Consider the following 12211-nt stretch of genomic DNA (forward strand, 5'->3'; position numbering starts at 1 on the left):
GAGGGGCCAGGATGCCGCCTGCTCACCCCCCCTTGCTGCATTTTGCCCAATAAAGCTCCTCCAGCCCTGATCTCCTCTTGTCTGTCTTCTTGGGCCCAGCCAGCAAGTGCGGGGCGGGGGCTCCATTAGTGGGGAGCCTGTTTAAAAGACAGGGAGAAGAAATGCCTCCACAGCCAGCCCGCCTGTGCCACAAAGATGTCCCAGCTCTTCCCCCCGCAGCCACACAGGTAGGGCAAGATGGCCAATGCCTTTCCCTGTCATGACCGCCCCCCCCCCAAGATCCTTTCAGCTGGAGTGTGTGTGTTGATTTCCACAAATCTCCTTTTCTGCCCTGAAACTACTGTCCTGTCCCCCCCAATCCTTTATCCGGTTCCGTCCCGGTTCCGTCCCCAGCATCTACAGCTAAAACAGATACAGGGACAGGTGATGGGAAGGGCCTCAGCCTGAGACCCAGGAGAGCCGCTGCCAGTCTCCGTGGGGCCAAGGGGGGGGGCTGATTCACTAGAAGTCTGCTCCAAGTAGCTATCCGCCCTACAGTTTTGTTAACAGAAAAGGCCCCCCCAGCAGCTGTTCCAACCCCTTGATCCTTCAGGCACCTTTTCCAGTGACATGTAAACTGTGGGGTGACACCACCTGCAACAACCCACACACCCCAAGGCCTGAAAGCCCCCTCCCACATTCTCCCGCCTCCTAGAATCATAGAGTTGGAAGGGACCACCAGGGTCATCTAGTCCAACCCCCTGAACAATGCAGGAAATTAACAAATTAACAACTACCTCCCCACACACACCCAGTGACCCCAACCCTCCCCCCACCATGCAGAATCCCACAATCAAAGCACTCCCGACAGATGGCCATCTAGCCTCTGCTTAAAGACCTCCAAAGACGGGGACTCCACCACCCTCCGAGGCAGCACATTCCACCGTCGAACAGCCCTCACCGTCAGGAAGTTCTTCCTAATGTTTAGGTGGAATTGCTTTTCTATTAGTTTAAATCCATTACTCCATGTCCTAGTCTCTGGAGCAACAGAGAACAAGCTAGTTCCCTCATCAACATGACATCCCTTCAAATATTTAAGCCTGGCTATCATGTCTCCCCTCAACCTTCTCTTCTCCAAACTAAACAAACCCAACTCCCTAAGTCTCTCCTCATAGGGCATGGATTCCAGACCTCTGACTATTCTGGTCACTCTCCTCTGGACACGCTCCAATTTGTCAACATCCTTCTTAAATTGTGGAGCCCAAAACTGGACACAGTATTCCAAGTGAGGTCTGACCAATGCAGAATACAGTGGTAGTATTACTTCCCTTGATCTCGACACAATACTCCTATTGATGCAGCCCAGAATTGCATTGGCCTTCTTAGCCGCCATATCACACTGTTGACGCATGTTCAGTTTGTGGTCCACTAAGACTCCCAGATCCTTTTCACATGTACTGTTGTCAAGCCAACTCTCTCCCATCCTGTACCTTATGTTGTTTCTGCCTAGGTGAAGTACTTTACACTTCTCCCTATTGAAATCCATTTTATTGCTTATGGCCCAGCTCTCCAGTCTATCGAGGTCATTCTGAACTCTGACCCTACCCTCCAGGGTATTAAGTACCCCTCCTAACTTGGTGTCATCTGCAAATTTAATTAGCATGCTCTCTATTCCATCATCCAAGTCATTTATAAAAATATAAAATAGTACCGGTCCCAGGACAGACCCCAGTGGCACTCCACTGGCCACTCCTCTCCAGGATGGTTGTGCCATTAATGAGCACCCTTTGGGTTCGGTTGGTCAACCAATTACCAATCCACCTAATGGTAGCAGTGTCCAGCCCACATTTTACTAGCTTTGTTTTAAGAAGATCATGGGGGATTTTATCAAAGGCTTTACTGAAATCAAGGTATGCTACATCTACAGCATTCCCTTCATCTACCATATGAAGGGAAAGCACTCCGAAAGTGCCTTGGGGAAAGCATGCACGGTGCTTTGAGGGAAGACGCATACAGTGTCTTGAGTTCTCGAGACCAATCTGAATTGCCCCAGTGATCTCTCAGTTTTATTAAGGAATATTACAATGGATAGCAAAGGTCAGTTAATCGTCATAGAATGGAACTTAGGCAATGCATACCACGATTAATGATTAACAAGATCAAGGTATAGCGAAGACAATGCACATTCCTCTTATAGCCAGAATCCTTTGTGCAAACATACATAGAACGATGAGATTAAAAGAAGCTAATCCCTTTAAGGCTGCTACACTGAGGTAAGGAGGTCACTATACAGTCAGTGAACTTTGGCCAGGAGCATTTCAGAGGCCTAGAGTTTGTTGCGAACCAATATTTCAATAAGGCAAGAATCAGTGTTCGATGGAACCAATATTAAAATGGCGAGGGTGTGGAAAACGGTTGTAGGCAATGCTTTTGTGAAAGGGCATGCCCAGCTGGTCATGCAAAATACATACAAGAATCTTCTACAACCATACTTGTCACTCTTTCAAAAAAAGATGAGATTAGTTTGGCATGACCTGTTTTTGAGAAACCCATGTTGACTGTCAGTGATCACAGCATTTCTTTCTAAGTACTAACAGACCATCTGTTTAATTATCTGCTCTAGTATTTTACCTGGTATTGATGTCAGGCTGACTGGGCAATAATTGTTTGGGATTTCTTCCCCCCTCCCCTTTTAATGATGGGGACCACATTTGCCCTCCTCCAGTCTGCTGGAACTTCTCCTGTTCTCCATGAATTCTCAAAGATTATTGCCAGTGGTTCTGAAATCACTTCAGCCAGTTCCTTTAACACCCTTGGATGCAGTTTGTCCATCCCCGGAGACTTGAATTCATTAAGAGCAGCCAGGTATTCCCGTACTATCTCAGTGTCTATACTATGCTGTAATTCCCCTATCACATCCACTGCTCCATTATTCCCAGGTTGAGCACTATTCCCCTTTTGGGAGAATACAAAAAAGGAGTTAAGTAATTCTGCCTTTTCTGCATCCCGTTTAATAACTCATCATCCTCTCCACGCAATGACCCGATCATTACCTTGATCTTCATTTTGTTATGGACATAACCAAAAAACCCTTTTTTGTTGTTTTTAACTTCCCTGGCTAGCCGGAGCTCATTCTGCGCTTTAGCCTTCCTGACTTTCTCCTCACATTTGCCGGCTACTTGTTTGAATTCCTCTTTGTTGATTTCTCCCTTTTTCCGTTTCTTGTACATGCCGTTCTTAAATCCTATCTCAACCAAAAGTTCTTTAGTCATCCACCCCTGGTTTCTTCAAACCTCTACCTTTTTTTCTCCTCGTGGGAACTGATTGAAATTGTGCCTTCAATATCTCCCTTTTAAGAATTTCCCATCCTTCAAGTACTCCCTTCTCATTCAGTATTCTCACCCACGGGATCCCATTCAGTAATTTCCTAAATTTATTGAAATCAACTTTCTTAAAGTCTAGAGTACATGTTTGACTATTTCTTGCTTCTCCTTTCTGCTGTATAATAAACTCCAGGAGAACATGGTCACTTCCTCCTCAAGATCCCACTCCTTCTACCCCATAAACCAAGTCATCATTACTGGTTAAGATTAGATCCAAAATGGCTGTTCCCCTTGTCGCTTCTTCCACTTTTTGGACTATGAAGTTGTCTGCAATGCAAGGGAAGTGAGGAATTTGTCTGACCTAGTTGTTTTGGCAGAGTTAGCCTTCCAACAGATGTCAGGATAATTGAAATCTCCCATTACTACTACATCTTTCTTTTTTGAATGTTTGGACATCTGTTCCAGGAAAGCATCATCTAACTCTTCAGTTTGGCTTGGGGGTCTATAATATACCCCCACAATGACATCACTATTTTTCTCCCCCTTAATTTTTACCCAGTGTTAGGCATCGGCCTGGGAAAGGCGCCCAGTGGTTAGGCCAGATGGCGTTTCAAGGTCTAACTGTTGTTCAGCCCTAGCTTTGTTTAGTCTGATTGCTCCTGGGAAAGGATGATATCTAGGGGATTGCCCTAGCAACCAGTAGTTGTCCTGAAAGTTTACTTTTGCCTTTATATCACCCATACCTGTAGCTTCCCTTCCATTAGTATCCTTGCTAAGTTCCAAGTCAATTTCTGTAACTTGCTGTATATTTTCTAATAAACCAGCTTTCGTAGGAAGACCTGCCTGGAAGTCTGTCTGTGGGATTTATCTGGTGAGGCCAAAGCTGACACCCAGATGGTTTCAAAGCTGGGTTCCAGTGTTTTAAGTCCTGGATCTCCTCACAGGTGTAATCATCCCTGTGTAATGCTACCCCTCCCACCTTCCGATTTGGTCTATTTCTCTGAAATAGGTTATACCCTTCAATTAATACATTCCAATTATGAGACTCGTCCCACCAGGTTTCTGTATTGCCTATTATATCATATTTGCTTTTTGCTATTAAAAGTTCTAGTTCATCTTGCTTATTTCCCATGCTCTACGCAGTAGTGTAGAGACACCTTAGACCACAGGTCCTTCTTCTTGGCAGCTTGTTTAAGAGTGTCTCCCTCCCACTGTTATGTCTTTGAACTGTCGTTCCTTGCGTATATGCTCTCTGCAAATCGTTCATATCTATATTTGCAGTTACTGTCCTCACTTGAGGCTTTAAATTTATGTCTCGCTCCCCCAGAAGATTTAAAGCCCTCCTTATCAGGCTTGCAGGGCTGTGGCCAAACACATTTTTACCCACCTTTGAGAGGTGCAAACCATCTCCCGATAGAAGAGCATTATCCAGGTAGCGTAAGCCATGGTCCAAAAAACCAAACCTTTCCTGGAGATACCATCGACGCAGCCACTCATTTATTTCCAAAACTTTTCGTTCTCTTCCCAATCCACGGCCTACTACAGGAAGAACCGACGAAAACGCAACCTGTGCTCCCAGTTCCTTCACCTTTTTATCCAAAGCAGTATAGTCCCTTTTAATACTTTCTGGGCTGTGCCAGGTAGTATCGTTTGTTCCCACATGAATAAGAAGGGATAATGATCTGTGGGTCTAACAACTCTATCCAGACTTTTCGTCACATCCCGGATACGAGCTCCCGGCAGACAACACACCTCTCGAGACAACAAGTCCGGTCGACACACTTTACCCTCCACCCCTTTGTCTCCTGAGTGAGACAAAGCAAAGAAGCTGCTTTAAATGATGTTGGACCACCCAGTTGGGTGCTGGGCCCTCTGGTGAGTAGCGGCCCTGCAGGGTTTGGGGCAGAGAAAGGTCCCGCCAAGCGAGAGCCCTGCCCCACGGCCCTGTCACCCACCTGCACCCAGCACCAGTCCCCGAGGACACTTAAGGGCCACATTCTCATGGTTACTACCACTGCCCCCCTCCTCCCCAGATGGGGCGGGGGGTGCAGCCCACAGCCCCTACAACCATCGCCCCGCCTGCTGTGTACCCATTGCTGGAGCTTGCAAGGCAGGGCAGTGACATACGCAGCCACCAGGACGTTCAACCTTTCTTTATTTTAAGCTGGGTGTTCTCCCCCCTCTGCCCTGCTACAAGCCCCCCACAACTTTTCGATATTAGAGGGAGCAAAGCCAAACAAAGGAGAGCAGACGCTGGACAGGCCAGCCCCCCTCCCCCCCACAGCCAGCTCCACAGAAGAGGACGCCTCGTCTTTGTTATCCTCCCGCCTCCAGCGAGAGGGCAGAGGCAGCTTTTTGAGCATGAGGCCCATGACAATGGTATGGGGCCCAAAAGTGGTGGGGCAGAAGGGAAGGCCAGGAGGGTATGGGGCAGCAGAGGCAGGCGACACCTCCTGGCCCTCTAGCATTTCCTAAAAGGTTGAGGTGGGGAAGAAGGGACGGCCACCTTCCAGCAGAGGGGGCCGGCATGGCTGCAGGAGCTCGGCCAGAGGCTCCCTTGCAGTGCAAAGCAAAGGGAAGAGCTTCCGGGGGAGGGGCGCAACATTCAAAGGCTGACTCGAAAGAGGGCCGTGACTGCACATGGAGGGCAGGTGGGTGGGGGGGAAGCTCAGTGGATTCCCCCACTGCTGTTCAAGAGCAGGAGGCAGTGGGATCATTTGCAAGCTCACTCCCGCTCGCAGACTCACGCCCAAAAGCTTCAAGTGAGCGCTGGAGCCGTTCCCAAGAGCCACCCTCTGAGGGAGGGGCTTAAGCAAGAGAGCTGTTTCTCCTGAGCATGGGGATGAGCTGCTATGGGGGATGTTTTTTTGGGGGGGGCATTCCTACTGCTTCAGCCTTTGACCTCCTCGCTCTACCCAAAGTCCGTGCTTGAGAGGCAGAGCCCTGGCCAGTCTTTGTGCCTCGTGCTTTGTGCCGGCAGACAGCTCTCCTCTTCCGCGGCCTCACATCTCATCCGAGTGGTGTGGCTGGATGATGACGCTTGTGGTCTGGTCCACCCAGCTTTGTTTCTGCTCGACAGAGGCAGGCAGGAAAGCCGTGCGCTCCCCCGAGAGTGGAGCTGGGAGGCCTGCAGGCTGGGAAAAGCGGTCGTCGGAGGAACTGCTGTTGGCTGTTGCAGCTGGTTGCGCCTCAGGGGGGCGCCGGCTGCCCTCCAGAGACTGATTGAGGCTCCCCGGGGCTTGCAGAGCATCTCTGGGCAGCGTCTCCTCCTCAGGATGCAGCAGAGGGCCAGCAGAAAGATGGTGGACTGTGGTGGCTGCTGCCACCTGGGGCGCTTCGGTCTGCAGCTGCCCTCCGTCGCTTGGATACCCACGTAGCCTCCGGGATAACACTGCAACGGCACAGGGGAATTTGGGAGTCAGTGGGGCAAGGGGTGAAGATTGGGGCAATATCCCCAATACACAGCTGCTGTGCAGGGACTCTCCTCCACTTCTGGGGAAGGGAGGCAGCCGGGGGGGGGGGTGGGAGGAAAATGGTGACCTCTTGCCCCAAAGATGGCAGCCTCTGCTTGCTCAGGAGCTCCCCTGCTTCTGGGAGGCCTGAACAAGGGGATTGTTTTGCTTTCCCTCCCCGATGAACACTGCATGGAGGGGAGAGCAAAGAGCAGCATCTGCGTGGAGAGACCTGAATACACATGGGGAATGTCACGTGTTCCTTCTGCAAAAACATGGGCCAAAGGCGCTCCCCAAAATCTATGCAACCATGACGCAATCCAAGCAATGATTCTCATCTGCCATCACCCCCTCAGAAACAACTGCCTGATGAACATGGAGGCCTCAAAGCTGCGCTGCTTCCCTGTGCTTCCTAAAAACCCGGAATGAGGGCACCCTGGCTGCCTCCTCTGCGCACCCGTCCTGAACCACGGGAGACGGCAGCCAAACCACCCCTGATCAGGTGGCAGGTGAACAGGAGGGCACCACAAGACAAGAGATGTGGGAAGAACTGGCACGCGTGCCGGGACAAGCAGTCCTTCAACTGGGCAGCTGAGGATTGGCTGGCTTCCCTAAAGAACCGCTTTTCTTCCCCTTGGGACCTGCCGGTCTCTAGGAGCTGAGGTGGCCAGGCATACCTGGCTCGAATGGGGGGAGCACCTGTCTAGCGCTACCTAGGAGAAGGCACAGAAGGGCCCTCTGCAGAGATTCAGAGCAGTGATGCTCCTTTGGATCCAGGCCCAAGTTTGGGAGGGAAACCGCTTCGGTTGCCGATCCTTCTGGAGGGGGGCAGGGTGGGAGACGGACACCATGCCTGACGGTTCCTGCTTGTAATGGCCGACTGATTCCAGAAGGTGGCACTGGAGTACTCCCCTGCCTCGCATCTGCATGAACCCCCCCCCCAGATCGCCTTGGGATTTAACAGGCAGGTGACCCCCACCCCACAATTCTGCTTCTCCTTAAAGGCGGTGGAGTGGGGTGGAGCTGTGGAAGTCCTTGGCGGGGGGCCTGGAGATGGTCACGGGATGGATGAGGGCCAAGAAACTAACACTCAGCCCAGGCAAGAGGGAGGTGCTGCTGGTCAATGGAGGAGCTGATCAGCATCTGAGGAGCCAGCCTGTCGGCGGGGGGGGGGGTGCCCTCCCCCGAAGAGGCAGGTTTGTATGCTGGGGGTGCTGCTGGATGCTGAACTGTGGTTGGAGGCCCAGGTCTCCTCCGTGGCACCTTTCATCAGCTTCAGCTGATGCACCAAATACATTTGTTCCTCTGATCCAAGGCAGGTTGGAGTACTGCAACGTGTTCTTCATGGGGCTGCCTTTGAAAACTGTCCAGACATTCCAGCTGGTTGAACCTGCAACAGCCAGATGACTGGCAGGACCAGACCACCACCTTGGCTGCCCACCTGTTTCCAGGCTCAGTGCAAAGTTCTGGTTTTGATCCTTAAGGCCTTTAGAAGTCTTGGGGCCACAGAACCTGAAGGGCCGCCACCTCCCAAACTGCTTCACGAGGAGAGGCAGGCAGCAACCGCAGACAGGGCTCTCTCCGGGATGGCCCCATCACCTGCAGAGCACCCTTCCTCTGGAGGCCCCCCTGGCACCCACCTGCACATTTTGCAGGAGCCAGGCCAAAGCATTTCTTCTTCATCAAGGGGGTGGTTCTTCCAGAATGGTTTTTACTGCCTGGGGCCTGTTTCAGGAAACTCATTTCCACTGCAAAACCTTCTGGTGCTCCGGGTGGGGCCCCTCCACAGCTTTCAATCCCTTACTCTGCTTCCCTTCATAAGCCGCCTCCAGCAACTTCTCTGGAGCAGCAGCACAGGCATTTTCTCAACAGCAAAATCCTTCCCAAACTGAAAAGTCTCACATTACAGGAACAATTAACCAGCTGGAGATGCCTTCAATATCCAATTTAATCGTTGCACTTGAGGCTAACTCTGACAACCCCAGAATTTGTTCGGCATTTTAAAATTTTGTTCCGGGATGCTCAGAAGAGCAGCAAGGTGCCCAGAGAGGTGGAGGGACCCCCTAAGCCCAGGATCCTGCTGCCAACCAGGTGCAACCAGGAAACCCGCCAGTCAAACCCCGTGGACAGTGCAGGGTGTTCTTCTCTGGGAGCGGCGACTGGGGCAGGCATCACCCCTCTGCCCCCCACCCCAAGCAGCGCACTCTGCTCCAGGACTAAACACACGGGGGGGGGGAAGCAGAGAATGGGGGTCTTCCTTCCCTCCTGGCTGCAGGACTGGTCCCCGCCTCCAGCCCCCTGCCGCCAGTTTCCCACTGGCCAGCCCGACCCCAGTGGGGCTCACCCACCTCCTTGGAGCTCCAGCTGCCGTTCCCGGCTTCCAAAGGGATGCAGGCTGGGCAAGAGGATGAAGCAGAAGGACAAGAGCAAGACCTGCCAAGAGACAGACATAGCCACCCTCAGCACAGGCAGGCAGCAACAGCCCCCTGCACCACGCAGAGGGCCACGGTCCCAACCAGAGGGAGCCAGCCCCCTTCCCAGGGGCCGAAAGAGGCACAGCTTGGGAAGAATCGTTGCTGGCATCAGGCAAACACTGACCGGCCCGGCGGCCCCGAGGGACGCATGCAGACCACTCACCATGACGCAAGTGCTGGCTGTGGTGGTCTTGGTGGATGACTGCCGGACCAGGGCTTGCAGCTTCTGGAGCTGAGCCAGCAACGACCTGCAGCACAGCAAGAGGTGCGGATCAGGGCCTCTCTTGGGAGGAACCCGCTGCTTCCCTCCCCATTCAGGGGCCAGGCAGGGCAGTCCGATCCTGGGCCGAGAGCAGGGTGGAGCGTGAGGGCAGTGGACCCCAAGCCCCTCCCGCCATGGGTTTGGCCACTCTCTCTCGGCCTCACAGCCCAGTCTGTAAAAGGAAAGGGGGGTCACTGCTGTCCCCTTCCAAAGACTGCAAAGATTCTGATCCTAGGAAGAGTGGTTGCAGCAGGGGTGGTGGTGGTGATAGGGAACAAGGCCACAGAGGGATCCTCCTCCCGCTCCCTGTGGAACTCACATGTTCTGTTTCTGCAGCAACTGCACTTGTTTCTGGAGCTCGTTGTTCTGGGCTGTGCAGACAATGACCCTGCAGGCATGGACAGGGAGGAGAGGAAGTGAGGGCCACAGGCTGCCACAGGTGTGTGTGTGTGTGGGGGGGGGGAGACGAGAAACAGCTGGCACGAAAGAGGGGGTCCCTCGCAGCTGGGGCGTTCAAGGAGGCAGAGCAGCTTGGCAAGGCCCCTGGGCAAGCAGGCAGGGGGATGGGCAAGTGGGCATCCCTTAGAAGAGCAGTGCAGAAAGCACTGGCACATCAGGCCTCCCCCCGCTCTGAGGCTCATGCTTCATACCCATTGCCCCCCTGCTTCTAACAAACGGGACCCTCCTGGGTTGCTAGAGAAGTCCTGGGGGCTCTGAGCGTGGGACCCTCCTTCACCCACCCTTGCCTTCCTCACCTGCTCTCCAGACTGTCCACGTAGACCTTCTTCCTTCGGTGACTGTCTTGAGCCGACTGCTTGTTGCGGATCTTCCGGCGGACTCTCTTCAGGGCCCGCTCCTCAGCCTGCAGGGCAGATCGGGGGGGGGGGGTGAGGGGTCTCTCCTCTGCCCCTTGGGGCGTGTTAGCTTAGCTAAGAGATCCCAGCCCATCCCAACCCACCCAATCAAAGAGGAAATGCCACCCCGGGATCTGGACTCTGCACTCAGGCTACAGAGAGTTGATCCAGCGGCAAATACAGTCTTAGAGCTGCCCTGGACACGAAGGCCCCGTCTCTCAGCTGGGCAGAGAAAAAGGCAGCTGCGCCCGTGATAAGCAGGTGTCACGCCTGCAAGCCGGGTGGGGGGGGGGCTGTCTGCCCCACACACCGACTCCCTCCCCTCCGCTTCTGATGTGCCTTTGCCGCTTGGGAGGGCCGGGCTGAAGTCAGGAGCACTTGCCTTGGTGAGGGGGAGGTTGGATGGGATCGAAACCCCCTCTTTCTCCAAAAGTCTTTTCTCCTCATCGGTCAGGATCAGCTCAGGGAAACCAAACTGAGAACACCCCAAAGAAACCAAAGTGAGAGAGACAGCTGGGTGGGTGGGTGGGGGGAGTTGGGGGGGGGGCAAACTTCAGCTCAAGAGGCTGAGACACAACCCACAGAGGCCCAGGGGGTCCCACCTGCCAGGAGAGCACAGGGCCCCATACCTGCAGCTCCATCCCCCAGCAGGGCTCCTCAACAGACACGGAAACAGGGAAGTCACAGCCCCCGGGGCTGCCGCTGGACTCCGCCTCCCCCCACACGTCTGCAAGAGAAAGGATCCCGTTAGTGGAGCACGGGAGAGACCCACACAGAGAGCAGGTGGCTCAGGCCATTGAGCCACTTCGCATGTCGCATGGATGAGACACTCCCGCCCCTGGCCCCCTGCCCCCAGACCAGGACTGCGGGCAACGGTTCCCCCCCCCCCCCCGCCCAGCTCGGTTGCCAGCCTGGATCGGGTTGGACGCAGGGCATCTGTCCAGTGGCCGCCCCCTGCCCCCTCCATCCCACTCGGACAACCCCCCACCCCCCGCCGGACTGGCCGCGCTCACCCAGGTCAATGGCGACATCGCTGTCGGAGGAGGGGGCGCTCTCGGCCCCCGGGGGCTGCAGGTGCAGCGAGTAGTTGTGCTCCGACTGGACGCTCTCCGCCGAGGCCGGGGGGCTGCGCGGGAGGGGCCCCCCTCCGCTGCCGGGGCTGCCGCAGGACCCCTCCTCCGCCGCCGCCTGCTCCGCCGAAGGGGGGTCGTCCTCGGCCGCCGAGGGGCTCAGCAGGGAGCCCAGCCAGTCCTCCAGCGCCGCCGCCGCCGCCGCCCCCTCCTCCTCCCCCAAGGCCTGCGAGGGAGGGAGGGAGGGAGGCAGGGTCAGGCGGGGGGTGGGGGCAGGGCAACAGGGGCCCCTCCCTCCCTCCCTCCCTCCTGGCCCTTGCGGGGGGTGCGGGGGGGTGGGGGGGGCGCGCGCGGCCCTCACCTCCGCCGCCAGCGGGCTCCAGTCCGCCCACAGGCCGCCGCCGCCGCCGCCGCCGCCGCCGCCGCCGCCGCCCTTCTCCAGGCGGTCGAGGGCCGGAGCGTCGCCCGTCAGCAGGAGGAAGTCCAGCAGCTCCTCCGCCGCCGCCGCCGCGCCGTCCAGCGCCGCCTCCTGGGGGCACCACATCCTGCGGGGGGGGGGGCGGGGGTCGAAGAGGCGCCGTCAGGGCTGGCTGGCTGGCTGGCTGGCAGGCCGCGGGGGAGCCGGGGGGGCGGGCCCGGGGGGGGCGTTCTCCCCAGGGACAGAGCCTAGGTGGGGGGGGGGGCGTGCCGGGGCCCCTTCCCTTCCTTCCCTTCCATGGGCGGCTCCGGGGCCCCCACCGCGGGGCTCGGTGCGCCCAGCCCCCTCCCCCCTCCCCCCCCCGGGTGGCGCAGTGACA

The 12211-nt window shown here is 55.6% G+C and overlaps 1 protein-coding gene across 1 annotated transcript; it reads right to left on the bottom strand.

Moving 5' to 3' along the window:
• Window positions 1–6304: 6304 nt before the first annotated feature.
• Window positions 6305–11958, bottom strand: CREB3 (cAMP responsive element binding protein 3). The gene is made up of 9 exons (XM_056848202.1): window positions 11776–11958; window positions 11358–11640; window positions 10974–11071; window positions 10727–10819; window positions 10246–10352; window positions 9810–9878; window positions 9392–9476; window positions 9103–9187; window positions 6305–6693 (listed from the first exon to the last, which is right to left on the bottom strand). The coding sequence occupies exons 1-9, from the start codon at window positions 11956–11958 to the stop codon at window positions 6305–6307; spliced, it is 1392 nt and encodes a 463-aa protein (XP_056704180.1).
• Between the last annotated feature and the right edge of the window lie 253 nt (window positions 11959–12211).

Source organism: Euleptes europaea, chromosome 4 (assembly GCF_029931775.1).
Source record: "Euleptes europaea isolate rEulEur1 chromosome 4, rEulEur1.hap1, whole genome shotgun sequence".
NCBI lineage: Eukaryota > Metazoa > Chordata > Lepidosauria > Squamata > Sphaerodactylidae > Euleptes > Euleptes europaea.

Bases quoted from the DNA above. Each gene is read 5' to 3' on its own strand.
- CREB3 (XM_056848202.1), bottom strand. From the start codon at position 11,958: ATGTGGTGCCCCCAGGAGGCGGCGCTGGACGGCGCGGCGGCGGCGGCG. The intron at 11,641-11,775 runs GTGAGGGCCGCG...CCTCCCTCGCAG, and splicing joins GGAGCCCGCTGGCGGCGGAG to GCCTTGGGGGAGGAGGAGGG. The intron at 9,879-10,245 runs GTGAGGAAGGCA...CCATGCCTGCAG, and splicing joins GTGGACAGTCTGGAGAGCAG to GGTCATTGTCTGCACAGCCC.